Source organism: Strigops habroptila, chromosome 16, assembly GCF_004027225.2.
Source record: "Strigops habroptila isolate Jane chromosome 16, bStrHab1.2.pri, whole genome shotgun sequence".
Taxonomy (NCBI): Eukaryota; Metazoa; Chordata; class Aves; order Psittaciformes; family Psittacidae; genus Strigops; species Strigops habroptila.
In genome coordinates, this window is record NC_044292.2 from 5,145,781 (window position 1) to 5,169,581 (window position 23,801).

The following is a 23,801-nucleotide window of genomic DNA, read 5'->3' on the forward strand; positions in this document are numbered from 1 at the left end:
GGGGCTCCCCATGGCCAGGCCCGGGCCCTGCCTCCCTCCCGGGGCCGCTCACCTCCCGCCGCCGGCCGCCATGTCTCCCTCTTCCTCCTCGCTCCAACGCGGCCGCCGCTTCCGTTCCCGCCATGCCCCGCACCGGGGCGGGGCGACCGGTGTGGCCACGCCCCCTCCGCGCCTTAGCCACGCCCCCTGCCGGGCTGCCTCAGCGGGGCCGGTGCTGCGGGACCCCCCCCACCGTGCTCCCGGTGGGACGCCGGTTCGAGTCCCCGCTCCGCGGAGGGGGTTATTCCGGGTGAAGGAGGAACCCGCGGGGCCGCCCCGTCCCGAGGAGGAGCCGCGTTCCTGCCCGCCTCCCCCCACCAGTCTCCCCGCCCCGTCTCCCCGCCGCGGGGCCGGCGGTAGCGGTGCGGGAATAGCGGTGCCCCGCAATAGCATCCCGCGGGCCGGGCTGTCGTCGAGCCGGAGCTGTGAGTACCACCGGGCATAGAGAGGGAGAGGAGGAGGAGGGAGCGGCAGGGCCGGACCCGGCGGGAGGATTGGGATCCACGGGGATAGCGGGAAAAGGAGGAGGATCCCCCCGGAGGAGGGATGCTCAAGGCGCAACTTTGCCTACCGGGTACCGGAGCAGCCACCGATGCCGTTTCCGAGCCGCTGCCGCTCTGTATCTCCGCATCTCCCCGTGGCCGAGCCCGGCAGCGCGTCTATGCCAAGCGTGTTCTCCTTCCCTGTCCTCTGCCAAGTCGTGGAGCGATCCCTTCCGTATGGGAATAAGCCGCAGCGACACGCTGGGGCCCAGGGATAAGCCGTTCTGGCCGGTGCGGCTTTGCCTGCGCTCGGTGGAAGCACACGGCGTGTTTGGTACCGTTGGCTGCGGGAGGGATGAAGGGCACAGGGAGAAGCGTTGCCTCAGGTTATCTGGTAACTTGGGGGGACAAGCAGGAGGGAGGACATCTGGCCTCTGCAGTGACTGTTAGGGCAGAGGGCTCTCCTTGAGCCACAGCATCCCTGTTCATGGACGTGGTCCTGTGGGCAGGCAGCTGGTTGGGTTCTGCCTCCCTCTCCAAGGAATGCGGCCCTGGGACCTCGGCTTCTTCACGGGAAGGAAGGAACGCAGCAGTCCCTGTGCATCAGGACACAGCCACCGACCCACCAGGCTTCTGTGCCAAGCCAGGAAACTATAGGAGCAGCAGCCTTGCTTTGATGGGGTCTCTTTGTAAAGGAAGCTCCTGGGACTTCAGGAGCTGCTGTCCCATCAGCGCTGTCTTGGGGTGCTCTCCATTGCTGGGGACCACAAGGAGAGAGGTTTGTTGTGGAGTGATTCAGCAACATGTGGATATTTGGGTGCTTTTGCCCCTGACAGCACTAGGCTGATGCAGGTCACTTGTTGCCCCTAAGACAGGGACAGCTGAAATGAGCCTCAGAGAGCTCCTGCCCCTTTCCAGTATGGGACATGAGGCACATTTAAGGATGGGAGGAGGAGAGATGGGGCCTCAGCAACAGCTTTGGGATGTCTGTGTGTTAGCGTTTGGCGCCAGGAGGTGGTGGTTTGGTTTGCAGCTCACTAACACTTCAATGTACTTTTACAACGTGCTACAATGCCTTTTGGTTGTGATCACTACAGCCAAGCAAACATCTGTGGAATCTCTTCCTTCTGCACCCCAAGTTTCTCTCCTGACCCATAAGCATCTGCTGGAAATACTATTCAGATGGTAGTGAGTAAGGTTCTTTTGGATCTTGGGTGTAAAGATCTAAGTTTCCTTCCTGAGAACTGATTCATGAATCACAGCAAACAGCATCTAAATCAGAGCGGATCAGAAGCTGGCAGGCATAAGTCACTTGTCTCTTGGCTTGGTAGTGCAGGATCCACATGGAGTGGCTCCTTAGCACTTTGGGTAGCTAGGATGGCCCCTCATGCTCTCTGTCAGCTAAGGTCAGCTTGGTGAGGGTGGCAATGGAACCTCTTTGCTCTGCCGGCCTGTCTGGTGACCATCCACATCAGCTTGGGTCTCTGTAGATGGAGTGGCACATGAAAATAGAGGCAGACATGCTCTGAAGACCTGCTGGGGAGACTGTCGTGGGTTCTGGTCTTGCTTTGCTGCATTTCAGGCTCACTAGCTCGAAGAATCATGCTGAAGTCTCAGTGCTGGCTTCTGTATTGTCCCAGGTGCTGGAGCCTTGTCTCCAAACCCTTGGACAAGCTGAATTTGGAGGGCTTGGTAGTCTTGAGAGGTTTCACCTTTCCACGTGGCCTGCTAGAACTGCTGCAAACCACATTGCCTTCTCTAAAGGATGTGACTCAGGAACAGGGATTCAAGCTCCTTCAGCTGCAATTCCCAGTGTACCAGCAAACTTAAGGCCATTAATGTCACATCCTCCTCATAGCTCAGTCTTTATGTATGTGCCCTGTGCTGCTGCCTGTGATGTGAGGGGATTCTCTTGTTTTCTGGCTTGAAAATAGGCTGCCATTGCTCCACGGTGTGAAGCACTGAGCTTGTTCAGAGGAGGAAACACAGCTCTGTTTATGTGATCTGGTACCTCCATGCTGCCAACCCACACTACGGCTGAGGCTGTAGGAGGCTTTGTGAGCTGTCCATAAGTGGTGTGGACCATGAAAGGGATGCAGGTGGTGGCATCGCTGGTGACCTGGTTTGGACAGTCAGTGCATCCCAGTGCAGCAGTAAAAGATCTGCTCACTGTTTGCAGCCAAAAGACCCAAGCGCCTTTTCCTTCTTTCCTAGTGTCCTGTCATGGAGTCAAGTTCCCCTTTAGAAGCCAAGTCCTGAGTCTCCTCGCTCTCATCTGACGTCAGGGCGTTGCTGACTGGTAACAACCGTTCTGAACTGGCCCTTTGCCACCTACTGCCACTGTCACCTTGCACAGCGGGCAGGTAAAGGGCACAATCCCTCTTTGAATAGCTGCTGCCCAAGGATGTCGCAGACATGGAGCTCCTGGGCAAGTGTGGAAGCCAGGAATACTGAGATCCTCTGCTATGGAATGCCTCCAGTGGCCTGAGTGCTTTCAGCTTGTCTGGTTACCTGCCTGAGTAAGGGGAGTTGGGGACAGAGATGTCTGGAGAGAGGTCGGGAGTACCGCAGTGATGGGTAGTGCAGCTGAAGCTGGTAACTATCACCCTGCTGCCTGGAGAGACTTGCACGATGCCTGTGTGTAGAGGTTTCGCACTGCTTGTGCTATAAAATAGCACTGGATGTGACAGTAGCTCCTCCCCTGTGTCTGCTGGGGGACACTGGGAAGGGGGAATTAGGACATGACCCACATTTCCTTGGCAAAGGGCTGCTTTCACTTATATCTTGGTGTGCTTTGTGCTGGCCTGTGGGAGCTGCTGTCTAATCCCACTGCTGCAGGTATGCTGAGCACCTCAAGGCATAAATTGGTTTCCATTCCTTGCTTCTCCCTAACCTGGGAATTCATGAGTCCTAAACCTCTTCAGGTCCTGCCCCTTACAACCAATTACTTAGTGACCCAATTGTTAGCAGAGATGCTTCTAAATCCCTCAAGCATCCCTGCTTGGAGCTGCTGCAATCCCTTGTCTGCAATGTACTGAAGGCAAAAGCCTTTGAAGGTGCCTGCAGGAAGAGCTGAAAAGTGTGCACGAGAGAGGGAGAAGATTGTGTGCCCAGCAGGCCGGATACCCATTGTCTCTTCCAGGTATGGGAATATCCCAGGGCAGGCATTGAGGCTCTTCCTTGCGCTCCCTCCTCTCCCATCTAAAGCCCTTGTGAGCCTGAGCTGGGGTGACTGAGAGCAACTTGGAGCTAAGTTTCCAAACATGACTCCCCAGGAGTGGTGCGGAGAGAGGCTTTAATTAGAACAGACCTCCAGCCTTGTGCGTGCACCAGAGCCCATTGATGACAACCCACTGAGCTGCTGAAAGCCTCTGACTAGGTCAATGTGCTCAATGCCCTTCTTGCCTGAAGCCAGCACTGTCTCTCTGTGCTATAGAGCTGGCAAGCGCGTGCGGCTTTATCCCGTCCTCCCCACCCCCTTGCCGAGGCTCCACATCCTCTCTGGCAGCTTGTCACTTCTCTGCAGATGTCTAGACAGGAGGATTCAGTGCGTGTCAGTTATGCCTCATGCATTAAAAGAAGCCAACCCAAACCCAACCGAGCAGTCCTGCAGACTCAGCGCTGCTGCGGTGCCCTGTGCTGCCTTGAGGTTAGCCCGGAGCACTTTCCATGTGTTGCCCTCCCATCTGTAGCAGGGAGCTTGGGGAATAGAAGGCAGACATGGTCAGGGCAGTGCTGGCAGCAGGAGGTGGTGGAGAGAAGTGTTTGGGGCTGAAGTACGTGCTGCTAATGTCTCCTTGCAGCTCATCCCATTGTGTTCTTGTGCTCATGTGCTCCTCCGTGTCCATCAGGAGCTGGCACAAGGTGTCCGAGTCCTCAATCTGGCTGTCTGAAACTGCCAACCTCCTGGTTCTGCTGTGCCTCCTGCCACCTCACCAGGAATGACAGCTCCTCTGGTCACATTTCCATCACCATTTGCTGTCCTGACCTCTATGTAGGTGCAGCTGTAAATCAGCCATCACAGGAGTGATGACTGGACCTGCAGCTCAGAGCATCTGGTTCACTTGCTGGTGCTGAGCTGTTAGTTCCCTCTGCTTCCTCACTGTTGTTGGCTCTTCTATGCCGATCACACAATTAACCTTCTATTAGCAAGTCTGAGTGTGAGCTGCTGCATGCTGTCTGTTGGAATTCCCTGGATACAGGGAAAGCGTTACAGGGCCTGGGAAGGAACTGAACCTAAAGCGTTATATTGAGGAGACAGAGTTTTCTGTCTGTGTCAGCAATGCTCATGGGACATGTCCTGCTGGGGGCAACTGCCTTGATTTAGTGCTTGCTCTGCATCTGAGCCCTGGGCCTACACAACTGAATGATTTCCAGTCCTATTTCATTCTGTTTATTGAAGGGAGCAGGAAAGGTAGGAATGCAATGTATTTTGTAACAGGCAGTGCCAGGCCTTTGCAAGAAGCAAGAATTTGGGCTATTCAAGTTGAAGGTATAAGGGCAGGTAGTGTATATCTGGTGTAGCCTGTGAAAACAGCCCTGGTGTCTTAGACATGCTTACTGCAAGAGGATTACTGATGCAAAAATACTGCCAGTCATCTGGCAGCTTAAAGCTGCTCTTTAGACATGGTCAGGGCTCAACAAAAGGGGTGGCTCGGGTGAATTAACTCCACAAGGGAATAGGGAAGGTGGAAATCTGCAGGCCTGCGTGTGCTCAGCTGCATCTCCGGATGCTGGGGCTGTATTAGTGCTCTTTACAGCAGCACAACAGCAGCTATTAGTGCCAGCTCAGCTGTTTGTGTCCCTTGACTGTTGCAGGGAGGGAAGAGCCTGCAGGAACACAGGAGAACATTCCCAGCTTGTGCTTCTTTCCTCCCCAGGCTGGTCCTGCCCTGAGCTTTAACATGCATTTTGCATTGCAGTTCTTTGGGGGGATGCTGAATTGCAGGAGGCTGTTTCCTGGCAAATGGCTTTTGGGCCCTTTCAGAAGGGTTAAATATAGGAGTTCTGACGTTTGGTGTAGGGGAGATGGAGATGCACTTGGAAGCAGTGATTCCTGCCTGTGATTCCACTGTCAAGCTCCTTCCCAAGGGGTCCATGCTGTGGCTCTGCCCCAGGATGAGTTCTGTTGTGCTGTTGTGGAGGACACTGCTTTGGTTTCATTGCTCAGAATGGAGATGTGAAGCTGCTGGGCACAGCAGAGAAGTGCCTGGGGGCAGAGCCAGAGGTCTGCAGCTGAAAAACAGGACTTGTGTTTGGGAGATGGACCCCAACATCAAGGAAGGGGGGGAATGACTCCCCTGATGGGGAAACTGGCGACATGGTGCCACCTTATTGACCTAATCTGTGCTGCCCTCTGCTCTGTTAGTGCCATGACACTGGTGAGTGCCAGTGAGGATGCCATGTCTTATCCTGAAGGTCTAATGGCAGCACTTCCATGGGAGATGCAGCACTGTGCACAAACCAGGGCTCTGCACTGGGACATCAACATAAGGATAAGGGCACACGTGGAAGTGATGGATTTAAGCATGATTTCATGTCAGGCCTTAGGGCATCTCATGCTTTAAGTGCCATGGGTTAGTGGTGGCCTTGGCAGTGCTGGAGAACGGTTGGACTTGATGATCTTGAAGGTCTTTTGCAACCTGGTTGATTCCATGCTTTGGAGCAGAGGATATCACTTCTCCACAGCACAGGCTCGTCCCTAACCTCAGCCCAGCTGCACAGGATGTGTCTTTGCACTCTCCTGCCAGACACAAAACCTCCATGCAGGCTCTCAACAAAAAACCATTCTCCAGAGCCTTCCTGGGGAAAGGGCAGGATCAGCTTCTCCCTGGAGGATACTCTGTTCCCTGTTTATGCTTCTCAGCAAAATCTGGTGTTTTGTGCAAAGAGAACAGAGCTCCCTTTGGGCAGGGATCGTTTGCATTCATTACCAGAGCTGTTATGCACGGCCACGCTCTGTCGCATCGCAGCCAAACAAACGCCTTCTTCTTGTTGTCATAACCTAAGAGTTATTACAAGTCAGGCCCCGCATCCTTTACAGCTGATGCTCAACACGTGCTGCCTGCTCCACAAAAGTGGGCTTGTATTTACTGCAGCTCTGGACACTGTTTCACTGTCTCTTGTGGTCCAGGCACTGTTCTTCATGAATTATGTCTTAGTGATGCTCATAGACCTTCATTTCCTGGGGATGAAGCTTTAGAAGGAAAGAAGGAATATTGAGTGCTTGCAGAGAGGGTGAGAGTTCAGGCACAGGGAGCAGCACGAGCAGCAGTGGGGTGTCCCTTCATTTTTCTCCCCATTGATTTTATTCTGATCCATTAAAGCCAAAGAGCTCTGATGGGATTGCAGAGCAGAGGGAAGTGGGGTGAAGGGGCTGTACCCACTGCAAGCATTAGGCCAGCTCCATGCCAGCATTCCCTGTGCTTCAGGAGGGTGATATTTTCCCATTGCTGAGATTGCTGAGGCTGTAGTGTGGCTGTAGCAATAAACCATCAAGCAGGGTTGGTTCAGGCTGCCTGTGGGTCAGGACAAGCTGTGCACTGTCCCCTGGTGCAGGGATGCTGTTGGTAGCCCCATGGCAGTGCGGTGGCCACGGTAGCATCTCCCTATGGCCCTGCTTGGTTACATCAAAGACCAAGTGACACAGTGGTGGTGTAGCTCAGGGTGCTGTGCATCAGTGTGGGTGATGGGGAGCTCTTCAGAGCGCTGTGAGGTGCACAGCAGGGGCTGTGGGTGGAGAGGGGAGTGAGCAATAGTTGGTCTCTACCTCTTGGCCGTGGGAATCATTGCAAGGGAAGATAATGTCACCCTTGTCATTCTGCATTTGTACTTGCCCAGGGTTGTGCAATGACTCAGTGGCAGGGCTGGGAAGAGAGCCCAGCACTCCCGACCCTCTTTGGAAATGAGTTTGATCACTGTGATGCCAATGCATCAGCTACAGCAACCTTCAGTCTGCCGTGCCCTCTGTGTGCCTCCCCTGACCGAGGTGTGTGCCACCCCAGCCTGGCCAGGGCAGCAAACCCTTCCTCACAAGTCTCCAAGAGCGCAAGGAGAAGCTGTCCCATCTTTTCCCTATTCTTCTGCCCCATCCTGGATCCTGGTCCTCCCACTGCTGTGGAGCCAGGAGCTCCTACCCCTCACTATCAGCAGGGGAGATGCAAGTGTTCAGTTAGAGCTGGGGCATGACTTACATAGGGATGGAGAGAAGCATCCTCAGCAGTGTATTAAAAAGATAAAGCAGCTCAAGCAGATCAGGAAAACCCTCAGCTTGCAGCCAAGGAGGGGAATAAGGGCAAGAAAGCACCGTCTGCTCTCTGACACTAACCCAGGTCTGGGAAAGGAGCTCTTGAGCCCAGCTAGAGATGCTAATAATGATAAACCACCTTCATTGTGGGTACCTCTCATCCAGCAGTGTGAATTAAAACACACTGAGGGTGTGCTACAGCTTTCTGAGGGGTGTAGGAGGAGAAGACCAGCTAACTCATGGGCTATTCTTCCCTGAGAAGGGCACAGTGACATCCCACTGTCATTACTGGAAAGCATCAACAGGCGCTGCCTTTGTTGTATGCCCATGAGTCTTCCCTGCTGCCAGTGACATGAGGAATCACATCAGATGATGCAGATAGCAGAGGGCATTGCAGGCTTCTCTGTTGCTCAGGAAAGATGTTTATTCATCTCTTCTCCTCCCCCAGCCTCTCGTATGTGACACAATCACTATTCAAACCCGAGCAGGAGGCTGCCTCCGTGGCTGAGCCGGCACAGCGTGGTGGGGCTCTATTTTTAGGCCCAGGATGGCGGGTGATGTGGAGGTGCTGTGCGGAGCACGGGGGCTGAGGGATTCTCTCGCCGCAGGGATGCGCAGGCAGGCACCACGCAGCACATGGGCTCCTTGTTGTTCCTCCCTCCCCCTTCCTCCTGCTGCTCAGTCATCCCCTCTTCACTCTCCCACCTTTCCTTCAGTGCTGAGACAGCCAAATGCCTTTCAGAACACCCCAGACAGCATGGAAAGAGAAAACACGCCTTTTTGGGGCAGGTTTTGTTATATATGAGCTGATTGAGTTTATATTCCAGGTTGGGCAGAACTGTCCCACTCTGTGCTCAGTGGTGTGTATAATAGTTCTGCATTGGGTCCCAGCTGCCTGAGCAGCATCTTTGGTCTTTGCTGGCTGTCCTAAACCAAAGCAACCCCAAGTTCAAAGTTTCCTCTTGAATGACAGCCAGGGATGCTGCCAGGGAGATGGAGGATGCTTTGCCCCTGGTGCAGACCAGGAGCAGGGCTGTTTGGTGCAGCCTTGAGGCAGGGCGAGGTTGGATGTGGTAGAGGGAGAGGCAATGGAGAGAAGTGGAGATCGAGATGTTTAAGTGTGTGTTTGTTGTTCCCTAACTGGCCACCTGGGAATACCCAGCAAGAGATGTTTGCTTGGCTGTAGAGATCATAACCAAAAGGCATCGTAGAACATCGTAAAAGTACATTGAAGTGTTAGTGAGCTGCAAACCAAACCATCACCTCCTGGCGCCAAACGCTAGCACACAGACATCCCAAATCTGTTGTTGAGGCTCTATCCCTTCTCCTGTCCTTAAATGTGGCTCATGCCCTTGGACCATCCATGCTGGGAATTGGCAGCGACTGTCTGAGGCTCATTTCAGTTGTCTTAGGGGCAACAAGTGACCTGCATCAGCCTAGTGCACCAGAAGAGTCAGCTGAAAGGGAACAGGCACCACTTAAAGACCTGTGGTCCATAACATCACTCTTGCCTTTTAGGATATGGGATTCCCTTTTGTTCAGGCTAACCAGGGTTGTCATGTTTGCTGTCTCCAGTGATCTGTTTAAGCTGTTTGATCAATGTAGGATTGGCATGCCTTGGTGAGACTTCTAAGGTCAATGCTTCTGTTGATGTTGCATGGAAGTGCACATTGTTAGGGAGATTTGGAGATGGTGCAACTTCAAGGCAAAGCAGTGTGAGTGTATCTGCGGTACAGCAGTGCCCTTCTGAAGGCAGGTAAGGAGGATGGCAATCCCAAGATGGACAAACACATCTGGGAAGCAGTGAACAGAAGAGTCTCAGCATCGCTTTGTATCACTTGTGTTCCTCCAGGGACTGTGTCCTCCCCATCACTGCTTCATGAGCAGGATGAGGTCTCCCTGGCAGGGACTGGTTAGATGGGAGCTGTTCTTGTGCAGTTTTTGAGCAGTGATGGCCATGCTTTGGGACAACGGGAATTGCGCGGCGCTATTCCTGCCTGGGTAATGCTTTGGTTTCCCCCCTTGTCAGTGCTGGTGAGAAGGGAAAGCCACCCGCAGCCATGGAAGGGGGTGTGCAGCTCCTCAACCGCGATGGCCACAGCATCTCCCACAACTCCAAGCGGCACTACCACGATGCCTTCGTGTGCATGAACCGCATGCGGCAGCGCGGGCTGCTCTGTGACATCGTGCTCCATGTGGGCACCAAGGAGATCAAGGCCCACAAGGTGGTGCTGGCGTCGTGCAGCCCGTACTTCCACGCCATGTTCACAAGCAAGTAGTGTCCTCCTCTTCTCTTCCCCATGGCCAGGGCTTCCCTGCTCTTCCAACCCTCTCCTCTCTGCAAACCCCTTCCCTTTCTGACCTGCTCCCTGTTCTCACTGCTCTCCCCTATGGAAATGTGGTGCCTGTATGTCATCCCTGTGAGCAAGTGCAGGAATGTTCAGGTTGGATATGAGGAAGAAGTCCTTTAGTGTGAGGGTGGTGAGCGCTGGAATAGGTTGCCAAAAGAAGTGGTGAATGCTCCATCCCTGGCAGTGTTCAAGGCCAGGTTGGACACAGCGGATTGGAGCAACCTGGTCTAGTGGAAGGTGTCCCTGCCCATGGCAGGGGGTTGGAACTAGATGATCTTAAAGTCCTTTCCAACTCAAACCAGCCTGGGATTCTATGAATATCCCTCATTTGACTCCCTTCCATGAAGCCCTTTGCCCATAACACCCTGTATGGGCATCTTGATGCCCATCACTCAGACATGGACCCTATTCCTTAGAGTATACTGCTGCTCCTCCTTGCTAAGAGGTGGGCAGACAACCTCCTAGAGCTGTGATGCTGGGCTATAGAGGTGATGCGGCTTGTTCCACACACGGTCAAGTCTCCCTCTATGGAAACAACCCTTCTGTGGGCCTTTGTTCATGTCTAGTGTCTGTGTTGCCCCAGATGAGATGAGCGAGAGCCGCCAGACGCACGTGACGCTGCACGACATCGACCCGCAGGCCCTGGAGCAGTTGGTGCAATACGCTTACACAGCTGAGATTGTGGTGGGCGAGGGGAACGTGCAGGTAGGAGCTTCCCCACACACCTCTCTCCTCCACAAAGCTGTCCTGTACATGACTTACCTCCTGGGGACTCTCCTTCTGCTCAACTTGTTCTGTGATGGTGCCTGCATTAGCAGTGGTCAGGGAGTTCATCTGCTTCCCTTGCCCACAGATGTGGCTCCTCAAAGCACTGTGCAATGGCCAGGTCTAGTCCTGAGCATCTCCCATTCTCCTGGTCCTATGGGGTGTCCTCAGCTGCCCTTTAGCTTAGTCCTGTTGGAAACAAAGAATGCTTTGTCCTTATTGTGCTTGCGTGCCTGAAGGGGCTCAGTAAACCTGCTCTGACATTGACTTGCAGTGAGAGGAGGGTGAGAATGGTTTCCTTGCTCTGGAAACTCTCTTTTCCCTCATTCTTTCCCGCTGCCAGACACTCCTCCCTGCTGCCAGCCTGCTTCAGCTCAATGGTGTGCGGGATGCTTGCTGCAAGTTCCTGCTCAGCCAGCTCGACCCATCCAACTGCCTGGGGATCCGGGGCTTTGCTGACACTCACTCCTGCAGCGACCTCCTCAAGTCTGCACACAAGTATGTCCTCCAGCACTTCGTGGAGGTGTCCAAGACAGAGGAGTTCATGTTGCTGCCTCTTAAACAGGTGAGGTCCTCATGGGAGTGTGAAGGTATAGGTGTGACAAGGCTTTTCGTGCTCTATCCACACAGTCTGTGTGCCAGAAACCCAAGGAACCTGCACTGAGGGGACAGGGGTTGGTAGGGAATGTACCCATCTTCTGTGTTTTGGTCCAATGGGGAGACAATACATGGGAAGAGTGCTTGATGCCATGTGAAATAGGGATGGGAGGGTAGCACGGAGGGTAATTGCTGCCACTGGTGCTTGCCACGTGAGCTCTGAGCACACTGCCCTCACTCAGAGGGCACAGTCCAAGGGATAAGTCCTGGCTGCCCTGGTCACATAGCTGTGATGTTTAATTCAGAGCTCAGCTAATGTTTCCTGCTGCTCTGCAAGTGGTGCCAGGACAGCTCCTGGCTCACCACTGTCTGCAGGGTGCTGTGCCTTGGCCAGGAGGCATTCCCGGTCCTTGCTCTGCATCACCCGACCTCTGTGGTCCGTCAGCAGGATACAGACATTTCCCTTTGTTCTCAGGGCAATGGGGTGTGTGGCAGTGAGGGGAGGGTCGTATCCTGCTCCAGCTCCATAGTCCTTGGCTGGTGAAGCGAGTGTGCTGGGAACAGCAGGGCACCTGGCTCTGTCCCATGGAATACTGAAGGGACACGTGGAAGCGCAGTCATCTGCCTGATCTCGCTGATGCTGATTGGAAGTGTCAGGCACTGCAGCAGCTTCAGACACAGAAGTGAGGGGATGAGCCAAGGAGGATGATCCAGGGCAGAGCTGTCTCCACACCAGCGAGGAGAGGCACAGCTCCTGGTTTAGGGAACCTGATTGCTCTTTAGATCCTTCTGTGTCCTATGAGAGACTAAATGTACACCCTCAACCAGCAGCATCTGCAGGAGGCAGGAGCTCTGCCTCTCCTCCAGTTACCTGTGTGTGAATGGGTCCTTTCCTCCCAAACCACGCCACCTAACACTTGCCCTTTGCACTCTGCAGGTGCTGGACCTCATTTCTAGTGACAGCCTCAACGTGCCATCGGAGGAGGAGGTGTACCGGGCTGTGCTCAGCTGGGTCAAACACGATGTGGACAGCAGAAGGCAGCATGTCCCAAGGGTGAGTGTGCTGGGGAAGGTGGCCTGGTTCCATTGACCCGCTCTGAGTGCCTGGTCTGGGTGGATACATGGCTAGAAGAAGCTGCAGGGTGACTAGAGGGTAGGGATAACAGGTCCCTGCTGGACCACTTCCAGGTATAGATGAGGTGATGCTGAGAAAGTTCAGTCTCTCTGCATCCCAGCTTGGAGCATGGATCTGTGAGCCTCGGGCCTGCCAAAGGTGCAACTGGAGAAGACAAGGTGAAGCCCTTTCCTGCGGGGCTGCCAATGCTTGGCACAGTGTGGGCATCCTCTAAGGGATGCAGCCTTGCAGTGCAGTAGAGGCTGTTGGTGCCTCCAGCAGCCCCATCTTCCTGTCATCTCACCACTCCAGCTTCCAGGCAGGCAAGAAGTGGGAGACAGTGAGGAAGCATCCCAAGGTGTCTTCCCAAAGGCTGGGATTGAAATGGAGCAGGATGAGGAAGACTCTCTGAGGGTTTCCCTACCCCAGGGCTTGACTCTAAAGGAGTTCTGTCCCCCCTTTGCTAGTTGTGTGCACTCAGACATCCCTCCTGAGGGCAATGCAGCGACATGGGCTATGCTGGGTGGTGGAGAGCAGCGTCTGGGTTCTGTTACTCATAGCATGAGTGCTGGAAGAGGATGTGGGTACTGGTAGAGGGGAGGGTGAGGACCTAGTGAGGCTGTGGGACGTGTCATGGCCAGGCTGAGGGCTCCTTGCTCTGCAGAGACATTAAGGCTGAATTGCTCCATGTTCTTTGGTGCCCTCCATCACAAGCAGGCAGGAGGACACCTCCAGGTCAGTCAGCCTTGCCAGGGTCCCTGGGGTTTGTATGAAACATGTAGGAGCAGCACTGGAGGAACCCTTCCCACCAAGCCAACGGGGTGTGATTCCTCCCTTCCCAGCTTATGAAGTGCGTGCGGCTGCCCCTGCTGAGCCGGGACTTCCTCATGAGCAACGTGGACACGGAGCTGCTGGTGCGGCACCACTCGGAGTGCAAGGACCTGCTCATCGAAGCCCTCAAGTACCACCTCATGCCGGAGCAGAGAGGGGTCCTGAGCAACAGCAGGACGAGGCCACGGCGCTGCGAGGGGGCCAGCACTGTGCTCTTTGCTGTGGGTAAGACCCTGCTCACGGACATCCAAACCTCTTCCCATGGGATCTGCACTGCTGTTTGCTCTGTTCGCTGTTCAATGTGCAGGTGGAGGGAGCCTGTTCGCCATCCATGGGGACTGCGAGGCCTATGACACGCGGACGGACCGGTGGCACATGGTGGCCTCTATGTCAACGCGCAGGGCTCGGGTTGGAGTTGCTGCCATTGGGAACAAGCTGTATGCTGTCGGCGGGTAAGGAGGGCCTGGGAGCAGGGCTTCCCTCTGCATAGAATCATCAAATCCCAGCCTGGTTTGGGTTGAAGGGACCTGAAAGCTCATCCAGTTCAACCCCTGCCACGGGCAGGGACACCTTCCACTAGAGCAGGTTGCTCCAAGCCCCTGTGTCCAACCTGGCCTTGAACACTGCCAGGGATGGGGCAGCCACAGCTTCTCTGGGCACCCTGTGCCAGCGCCTCAGCACCCTCACAGGGAAGAACTTCTTCCTTATATCCAACCTGAACTTCCCCTGTTTAAGTTTGAACCCATCACCCCTTGTCCTATCGCTACAGTCCCTGATGAAGAGTCCCTCTCCAGCATCCTTGTAGCCCCCTTCAGACACTGGAAGCTGCTCTGAGGTCTCCACGCAGCTTCTCTTCCCCAGGCTGAACAGCAATCTGGTACCTCTGGGATCCCCACTGCAGGAGCTTTGCACTTTCAGCACATCCTTTGGTGCACTTTTCCTTAAGGAAGCTGGGGAGGGGGTAGAGAGCAGGACTAGTGACAAGGACCCACACCAGGCAGTGCTGTCTAGGCTCTTGGTTAGCTCCAGAGCTATAGGACCAGCCCACAGCTTCATCTGCTTCCCAGTTCTCATGTGTTCTCCTTTTTTCCCTCCCTACAGCTACGATGGCACCTCTGATTTGGCCACAGTGGAGTCCTATGATCCCGTCACCAATTCCTGGCAACCCGAGGTGTCCATGGGCACCAGGAGGAGCTGCCTGGGTGTAGCAGCACTTCATGGGCTTCTCTATGCTGCTGGGGGGTACGATGGGGCCTCGTGCCTGAACAGGTAAGGGATTGCCTTGCTACAGGCTTCTCCACTGCCCTTGCATGCACTGTCCTTGGCACTGGGTGCCTGGGGAGCCCACGAGGTTGGCTCCTGAGAGATGGACTGGCCCCAAGAGTAGATGTCTTGCAGCCCAACTGTGGCTTCCAGTGTCTTTGGCCCAGGCAAAGCTTCTTCAGGGGGACAAACCCCATCTTGTAGCCCTCTGCCACAATAGAACACAGCCTTTGTCAGTTCTTCCCTTCATTTCCCCCCTCTATTCCCAAGCTTTCCTTTGGGAGCTGCCCCTGAGGGCTTGTGTCAAAGAGCTTTGAGCTGGGCTTTGCCAGTGTCACACCTTTGTGTTCCTGTGTCCCTGCCTGCTGCAGCGCAGAGCGGTACGACCCTCTGACAGGCACCTGGACATCCATCGCTGCCATGAGCACCAGGAGACGCTACGTCCGGGTGGCAACGCTAGGTGGGTGATGGCATTCCAGCTTCCGGGCACGCTGTCCCTGGGGGTTCCCATTGGTGTTCTTCTGTTCTAGTTCCTGCCCTTCTTCCTAGATTGCCTACCAGTGAGTGCCCAACCATTCCTTTGCCTTGTTCCCAATCCTCAGTGTCCATAGTAATTGGGTTTCATCACATTCTGGAAGGGACCCACAACTTGTTCCTCAGCTCCTTTGTGCCCCTTCTACTTCGGAGCAAGAGGGCTGCCTGCGGATGTCACCTATCCCTATAACAGAAAAGAAACCCTTACTACTCCTTTATGAAAGCAGGACAGTCCTTTTACTGATGCTCCAAGCTCTGCCAGGGGTGTCACAACATTAGGTGCAGTGCTGTGATGTCTCCAGACTGCACTGAATGAGTTCTGTCCTTAAGGAGGATGCAGCGTGAGAACTGGCCACCTCTTTGTCTAGTATAGCTGTGGGGTTAACGCAAGTACCACTCTCCACCCTAGCAGGGCTGCACCTCCCTGGGGATACCAGGGTACCACGCTGCTCCCCACCATCCCAACAACTCCTGTGTGGTGTCCCAGTGTCCCTGTGGTGCTTGTCCCAGCCCTGTTCTCTGTTTTCAGCTCTCACTGCTGACTCAGAGGTTCCCTCCCCTCCATCACCAGCTCATGCTCTCTGCCTGCCACAGCCGTTAGTCCTGATCCCCTGCTCCAGCTAAAAATGGCCCATTGCTCCCTTAGGGAGCACTTGCAGCTCCCATAATGAGGAAGGTCAATAGCAGCATGCAAGGGAAGCTTTGGGAAGCATGTGGTGTGATAGAGGAATTGCCTGATGGATATTTCACAGTGTTCCATGCTGCAAGGGGATGGGGAGCCCTGCTGAGGGGAGCTTGGCACAGCGGCTTAGCTGGTACCTACATGGGCACCATGGGCAAGGGCTGTAGGAGGCTGTGCTGGGACTGGGGACAGGCTCTTTAGCTGACTCCTGTGCATGTGTGACTCTCTTTGCAGAAGGCAACCTCTATGCTGTTGGGGGATATGACAGCTCATCCCACTTAGCCACAGTAGAGAAGTATGAGCCCCAGGTAAGTACAAGAGAGAACGTGCCTGATCACCCTTTATCTTCTTTTCTGAGTGTCTGAAAGGGCCCTGCAGAAAGCTGAGGGCTATGCAAGTTGCTAAAGAACTAAGCAGCCAGTGAGGGATCAGGTATGTGTGGTCTCTAAGCTGTAGCTTAAGTTGGACTTGATCTTAAATGTCTTTTCCAACCTAGCTGATTCTGTGTGACCACTTCCTAGCAAAGTATTATAGCAGCGGTAGAGCAGAAGGTGTGCCCACATGAGCCTGTGCAGCACAGACCTGCCACCACGTGTCACTATGAGGTGGAGTGGGTATCAGGTCCCTCCCCAGCTCTTCTGCATGGGCACAGTATCCGGGGTGCAATCCAGAGCTAAAGCTCGTCCACCCGAGCTCTGAGATACCTTTCCCAAGGCTTTCAACCACCAGAACACTCTCTATCCCCATTACCTGTGGGCCAGCTCAAGTTCTCTAGGAGAACAGTTCTTGGTCATGCCCTGAGCTGTTTCCAACTTCCAACTTCCAGCTGAGCTGTTTCCAACTTCCTTGCTGCACATCCAGAGTGGTTAGCAGGGATTGTGGCAGGCTGGGAACACGTGTTGGGCCTGGGGTCTCACAGCTCTGTTAGAGCAGGATGGATCACTGCAGAAGGATCGAAGAGAGGGGTTTTGTGAACTGTAAAGCCACAGTTGTGACTTGTGCACATTTGAGATAGATACAGCTCAGCCTTGGGATGATTCTATGACCTGGCTGGTGGCCCAGCACGGAGATGTCTGTGCTCATGCCCCTGGGATGGCAGGACTCCTGCCTGCTCTCCTGTGCCTTCCCAAAGCCGGTCAGCAGAGGTCTCTCCTGGGGCTGGCACCTCTTCATGGGAGAGCTGGAAGTCAGTAAGTGGGATCCCCCCCACAAGTCCTTTGGGGGAGCACCGTTATGTCAGGAGCTGTGTGGTTAGAGCAGGACTGATATCACAGGGATACATGGAAAATGACTTGTCCATCTCACAAACCTTCCCTCTTCCCAGATCAACACTTGGACACCCATTGCCAACATGCTGAGCCGCCGGAGCAGCGCCGGGGTGGCTGTGCTGGAGGGGATGCTCTATGTGGCTGGTGGCAACGATGGGACCAGCTGCCTTAACTCTGTGGAGCGCTACAACCCCAAAACCAACACGTGGGAGAGTGTGGCACCCATGAACATCCGTAGGTAAGGAGCTCTGCCCCTGCCCTGCTACTGAGCTGCAGTGGAGTAGAGATGCCACCATGCCAAAAGCCTTGCTTGGCACTTCAAACCATGAAGTGCAGATGATGCCCAAGGCTTGGTTAGTGCTGCAGTTGGCTTTGTGCTGCACAAGGACAGTCCACAGTCCCTCCTGCACTGTGAGGGACCATGGTGTGTGTGCCAGGAGGGCAGAACAGGGACCTTTTCAGAGGGATTTATCCTTAGCAGTCTGTGGCCATAAAGAACCAGGTGGTATATAGCTGGGTAGGAGATGTTGCTGGGCTGCAGGAGGACTTAAGGCTTGGGAGTCCAAGGATTTTAGGCCCTTAAGGCCTGTTATTTATAGAATCATAGAATGGTTTGGGTTGGAAAGGACCTTAAGGTCATCTAGTTCCAATCTCCTGCCATGGGCAGGGATACCTTCCACTAGAGCAGGTTGCTCCAAACTGGCCTTGAAATTTAGAGGTGGCACTTCTCCAGTGGGAGTGAAGGGGAAGATCTGAGGCTCTTTATTGTGCCCTGATGCTGATGAACTGCTTGAGTAGTTCATTTTCACTGGGCATTTGAGGCTGTGCCCTCCCTTTGTGGGGTTGCAGAGCTCTGACCACCTCATCCGAGGTGCTGAGCTCCTCCATATACACCGCATTCAAGCCTGTGGTCTCTGCATGGTCATTCCAGGAGCACCCACGACCTGGTGGCCATGGATGGGTGGCTGTATGCAGTAGGTGGCAACGACGGGAGCTCTAGCCTCAACTCCATCGAGAAGTACAACCCCCGTACCAACAAGTGGGTAGCAGCCTCGTGCATGTTCACACGCCGGAGCAGCGTAGGGGTGGCTGTGCTGGAACTCCTCAACTTCCCACCCCCTTCCTCGCCCACCCTGTCGGTGTCTTCGACGAGCCTTTGACAAAGAATCAGGACCTACCTTACCTCAAGGGGACAGGGGTGCGTGGTGGAGCTCTAGGCTCACCCCACGGGGCAGCCGGTCGCTGTAGGAGGAGAGCGAAGGGACCGGCCGCTGCCTCCAGCCCCAGCATTCCTTGAACCCTGGAGCCATCCCTGTTCTCGGTGCACACATCGGATCAGCACGACCACAGCAGTTAGAAATGTGCTTCCTGGACGAGCACCCTCCTTCTAGAGGGCAAGAAGAGAGGATGCTCTCTGCTCCGTTCAGACTCATCTCACCGCTCACCCAAAGGGGGTATATTTTCTTTGGGGAGAGGGAACTTTCAACCATTGCTGCTTCTTGGATTCCCGTGATCCAGCCGGTGCCACACGGATGAGCACAGCCAGCCTTGGAGGCTTCCAGGAGTCCTGTGGGGTGGCAGAGGTGGGCAGCACCCAAGGACAAGGCTGAATGTGCAACTGCTCCTCTGAATGTCACTGTAGCCTAACTCTTTAACCAAGCCTATCGTGCACTGTTAAAAGACTCTGAGGCCACTGTATGGTTCTCAATGGTGTCTAATTGATGCCTTAAAATACACAAAACAGAAGAAGCCCAGCTTAAGGGACAGGGCCTGGAGGAGGTGAGGTTTGGAGACAGGACTGGATGCAGCATCCTGAACCCTCCAGCGTTTCCATGCTCAGCTGGCTCCGCCTCATTCACCATGATCCCAACTGACCATTGCTCTGGTCTGGAGGATGCTCATCGCATCCTCCCCAGCCAGGAGGATGAGTTGAGGGACCCTGTTGGCATCCGTGCTGCTGTTGTCCCAGGTTCCAGAGACCGTGTGGCTGCCTGCTCTGTGCACGTGGTCCTGGTTCAGCTTGGGAATGGGCCGGCCTGTTTGTTGTTCCTCTCTCTGCAAAGCAGATGCTGGGTGAGGGAAAGGTATTGGTTCTCATTCTCTTCTGAAGGAGGAGGATTTCCTGGCATTACTTTTTTTGGGTGTTAATATTTTGCCTTTTTTATTGTTTGAATGCTAATACTTTAATTTTTAATGACTTCACATCCCTTTATTTTTCACACTCCTGCAATTCCCCATCCCATCTGCTTTTAAAGCAGCAGAAGGGATGCAATTACTTTCCTCAGTTGTGGATGAGATGATGACTGCGTCCTGGAAGACGTTCTCTATAGATGTATGGGTTTGTATGTGCACGTGTGAGACACTGTGACAACAGCATGAAAGGGACCATTTGCAATTAGTGACTCCCTGGCAATTAAGCAACCACTTTAATTAGCTAAAGGTTGAGTAAATCAGTACTGTAAGTCAATAAGACCCACTAAGTAAGACCCACCTATGCCATGAAACCTCTTGGGTGGTGTTTTCAGTACTTATGCTCTAGGATGTGTGTGTGAGCCTTGAACTGAGACGTGTTATCAGGTGTTCTCCACATTACAGAGGAATGACTCAACCACTGGTACCTCAATAGTGTTCAAATGTAGCATTGGAAATACGGTCTAACTGTTCAGAACTAACTCCTTTATCCTTTCTTTATTCCCTGCTCCTTCTCATCTCTCATTTCCAGAGTTTGTATTTCACTTTGATGGCGTCTGTTGGCCTGAACTTTCAAGGGGCTTTCAAGAGATTTCTTCTCTTTTCTTTGGGGTGAAAAGAGAGTTTGAGATGAGACAGGGACTCCCCAACTTCAGACAATGCTTATGGTGATCTGCTTTCTCCTTGGCCAGGTGCCTGCATGTTTTACAAGCCCACTTACAGTGCCTCACGTTGGACCCCTGAAATTACCAGCAGCTTCTGGAAATCTGGGCTGCTTCTCCCCCAGCCTCTCCCCAAGGACACTCTGTAGTGCAGAGGACCCTGCAGATGTCCAGGCTCTGCTCATGCAGGTTGTCCCTTGGTCAACGTGGTCACTTGAATCTGCTTTGTTGGAAGTAATGATGAAATGGGTGAAGTCTGCGCTGCTGCATGCATGAGGTCTCAATCATAGAATCATAGAATGGTTTGGGTTGGAAAGGACCCTAAGATCACCTAGTTCCAACCCCCTGCCATGGGCAGGGACACCTCACACTAAACCATGTCACCCAAGACTCCATCCAGCCTGGCTTTGAACACCTTTCCATCCCACTCCTATAAGCAACATCAGGATTCTAGTCTTCTGCTGGGCCAGTGCATTCAAGGTGGCCATGGCTTAGGGTGCTCTTTGAACAGGATCACCCTAAAAGCCCCATGGCTGTGTCAGAAGGGAAGGATGCTGAGGTCCTGCTGAGGCCTTTGTGTGAGGAATGGTGTAAAGATAGCAGAGCCCAGCCAGCCTGCTGAAGGACATACAGCAACTGCTGAAGGGCTGATTTCAACCAAGTTGTTGTTCTAGTGATGCTTCACATCTGGCCAGCTGTGGCTGTTAGCGTGAATGGGGGCTGCTGCCTTTAGGGGGGCAGCAGGCAGGCGAAACTGGAGGGGAGGTGAGCTATGTAGAAGGCTGAGGAGAAGCTTTATGCCATGAGCCCTTGGCCTCAGTTGTAATCTTTAGCAATTTACACCACCAACGGTGTGCAGTGCTGCCGTGCCCCTTGAGGATCAGGGAAACAGGCAGGGTGGCTCCTGTCACCCCATCACTTGGGTCCTGAGCAATATCACCACTGAGCCTGTTCTGCAGAAACCTGGAGGGGAAGGAGCTTTTTGTGTCTGTGATGTTCTAACTATGCAGGTGCTCACTGCTTTCCTGTCAAAGAGTAAGAAGGAAGGAAAGGGCAAAAGAGTTCCCCAGCAGCTTGCGGGGGTCCGGAGCACCCTGACCCACACTGTGTGGACACGAGGTGTCAGCGTCTGCCCTGGGACATCCCAGGGTGGACTCGCTTCTGGTGCTGCACATCCCTTGCTGAGGAGGAGGCCTCGGAGGGGATGTGTGTCTGTGTCTGTCTGTCTGTAATACCCTATCTGAGGGGAGGAGAACTGTCAACTGTGCGTGGCTTCTCTGCCAGTTTTAGTTTAGTGGTGTCTCACCCAACATGTTACTTGTGCAATTCCCCACGTGAGCTTTTCCCAGCGGAGGAGCATCCCCCAGCGGGTGCCTCCGGGGCTGTGTGTGTTGATGTGGTTCACCCAGGGACCCCGGTGTCAGCCTGCAAGGCCAGGCAGGAGCCCTCACCCTGATGTGTGGGGAGAGGGTTCCTTGGCCTTACTGGTGGGCAGACCCGGTTTACTCCATGTCAAACCCTTGTCACTTTGATTTCTCTGTAAGTTATCTGACTTATTTATGTGGAACTCTGTTTCTCTGAATTTTTTGCACTACATGGGGTCGGGGAGGGGATACAAGCAATAGAAGCCAACGTGTACAATAAAGATGTTTTCTTGAATACCGGATCCTGCCTCTTGCATCCTTCCTTTTCACTTCCCTGTGGGGCAGGGAGATGCTCTCTGTGTTGCCATGTGCAGAGGAGGGGAAGGAGCCCCAGGCAGAGGATGCACATGGCAGGCTGTGAGCATCTGAGCAGCCACCGACGGGAGAGTTCTCATTTGTTGGGTATAGCCACTCCAGGCTTCGAGGTATGAAGAGCAGGGACAGGCACCCATCTGGAGGCCAGTTTGGACTGGCATTAGTAGAGGAGGCTGGAGGAGCCAAAGCCAGCTTTGATGGAACCGCTGTTCTGCAGATGAGTAGCTCATAGCCCAAATCCTGGCCCTGTGCTCAGCTGGGTGCTGGCCAGGGAGGTTGCTGTCCTGCAGACAAGGTGCTTTGTATTGCCAGCAAGGATGCTGTGCTGGCATAAAGATGCTTATGGCATTGGAGACCACTGGGAAAAGCCCAGCCTAATGCATAGGGGCTTTAGGGGCACACTGGTTTATACCCCCTAGGATTCCCACTCTCCAGTGCTGTTGGCAGCTTTCCCCCACACTGGAACTGAAAACCAGAGGGAAAACATCCTCCTTTACCTCCAGCTGCCACATGCCTCTTGCCTAGGGGCAGATGCTGCCTGGGGGCCAGTGCAGCTGGTTGGCCTGGTTCAGCAGCACATCAGATCCGCCTTCCCTCGCTGCTGCCAGTCGCTGCTGCCTGGTGGGGGGAAATACTAACCCCATTCACCGTGGTGGGAGTGCAGGGGGTGAAAAGAGCAATGAGAAGCTGCATGGCAACACCCTGTGGGGCCCCAAAGCGAACTTTCCCATGTGTGTGTGCTGCAAGCCCTGCAGTTAAGCCGTGATGCTGCAAGGTCGGCATGCAAGACTTGGCCATAGCCAGGCCGTGTCCTCTTTCTTGCTGCTCTCTAGGCTCTTGCTTCTGTTTCAGGCTGCTATAAATAACTATCCTGCTGTAAAAGTCGGTCTAAAGTCTGGAGCCTCACTGCTTCCCAGCCAGTTCAGGCTCTCCTGAATGAGGGGCTGGGAAAGCTGTTTGCCCTGGGTGCCCAGCACATGGAGAACAGGAGTTGCCCTCAACCACTGGTCACATCGGTCCTACCAGCCATGGTCATGTCTCATGTCCCAGTGATGAAGAGGATGCATATTCACAGGAATATTGCATATTTGCCTCTCTCCTGCTGCAATAACAGCAGGAAAGAGGCAGTTATACCACAAGTTTGAGCTGTAAGGTTGTGTGTAGGACAAACATGTTAGGAACAGCACATTTCTGGTCACACTGCTGACCGTGTTAGCCATGGATCTTAAGAGGACTCATGCTTTTCCTGAAGGATATACAGTTGTTGCTGTTCACCGTGAGTTTTGGGCTGTGCCAGGAGGTGCTGGGCTGTGGGTTTGCTGTTGGATTGTCGTTTCACAGCTGTGCACAGAGGACAGAGCTTGCAGAAGCACCCTGCCATCAAAACCATGGAGAGGGGCCCTCCGGAGGGGTGTCCTACTCTGGATTGTGAAGGTTAATGTTAATACAACAGAAAGGGAATATTATGGCATGTCCATTATCAGCAGCTCTCTCTGGGCAAGTGTTGCCTGACTGTACAGTTGTCTCTCGGGGGATATGTGGACTTTGGTAGTGCAAGGTGTCTTCAGTGCCAAGACAAGGCGGATGCTAATAGAGTCTAACAAACACACCCATTTTGGCCATAAGGCCTCACATAGCAAATCTCTGAGTCAAATGCTTCATCCCTTGCTGAAGAAGCATCCCAGTCCTCTGGGAGTTGTTCAGGTAGAGATAACCTTCCCTGTTAAAAAAGCAGGAAACTCTTGTTCCTGGGTTCAGCTTGGCTCCTAGCTTCACTTTCCCTGCATCTCTTCCTGTTGTCTCCTGCTTGTCACAGGTCTGCTCCCCATGCAGGTGCTTCCACATCCCTGTAGCCTCTCTGTTCCCATAGCAAGATGGAGCTCTGGGCTGTCACTAGAGGCAAATCCTGCTCCCTGGAGCAGGACAGAAACGCTTTTCCCAAGGAACAGTCCCTCTTACAGTTGCCTTTGACTCTCCCTGACTGACCAGTCTGCAAGAGATCTATGGATCTTCCAGTCTTTGTAGGCGTTTCAGTGGC

At 53.9% G+C, this 23,801-nt stretch overlaps 2 protein-coding genes across 3 annotated transcripts in view; one reads left to right on the forward strand and one right to left on the reverse strand.

The window, feature by feature from the left end:
- Nucleotides 1–262, reverse strand: part of NOC2L (NOC2 like nucleolar associated transcriptional repressor) — a 46,715-nt gene extending 46,453 nt beyond the window's left edge. For both annotated transcript variants that reach the window (XM_030507690.1, XM_030507689.1), the window contains exon 1: nucleotides 53–262. In XM_030507690.1, coding sequence (XP_030363550.1) covers nucleotides 53–72 — 20 coding nt within the window. In that variant the 5' untranslated portion in view covers nucleotides 73–262. The remainder of the gene's footprint in view (nucleotides 1–52) is intronic.
- On the forward strand, nucleotides 200–21,688 carry KLHL17 (kelch like family member 17). Its single transcript, XM_030507691.1, has 12 exons — nucleotides 200–464; nucleotides 9,797–10,038; nucleotides 10,702–10,823; nucleotides 11,227–11,448; nucleotides 12,418–12,534; nucleotides 13,437–13,650; nucleotides 13,733–13,877; nucleotides 14,527–14,694; nucleotides 15,060–15,148; nucleotides 16,139–16,212; nucleotides 17,229–17,410; nucleotides 18,104–21,688. Exons 2-12 carry the CDS (start codon nucleotides 9,828–9,830, stop codon nucleotides 18,330–18,332), a joined length of 1,773 nt encoding a protein of 590 aa, XP_030363551.1. The 5' UTR covers nucleotides 200–464; nucleotides 9,797–9,827; the 3' UTR covers nucleotides 18,333–21,688.
- Nucleotides 21,689–23,801: the final 2,113 nt, after the last annotated feature.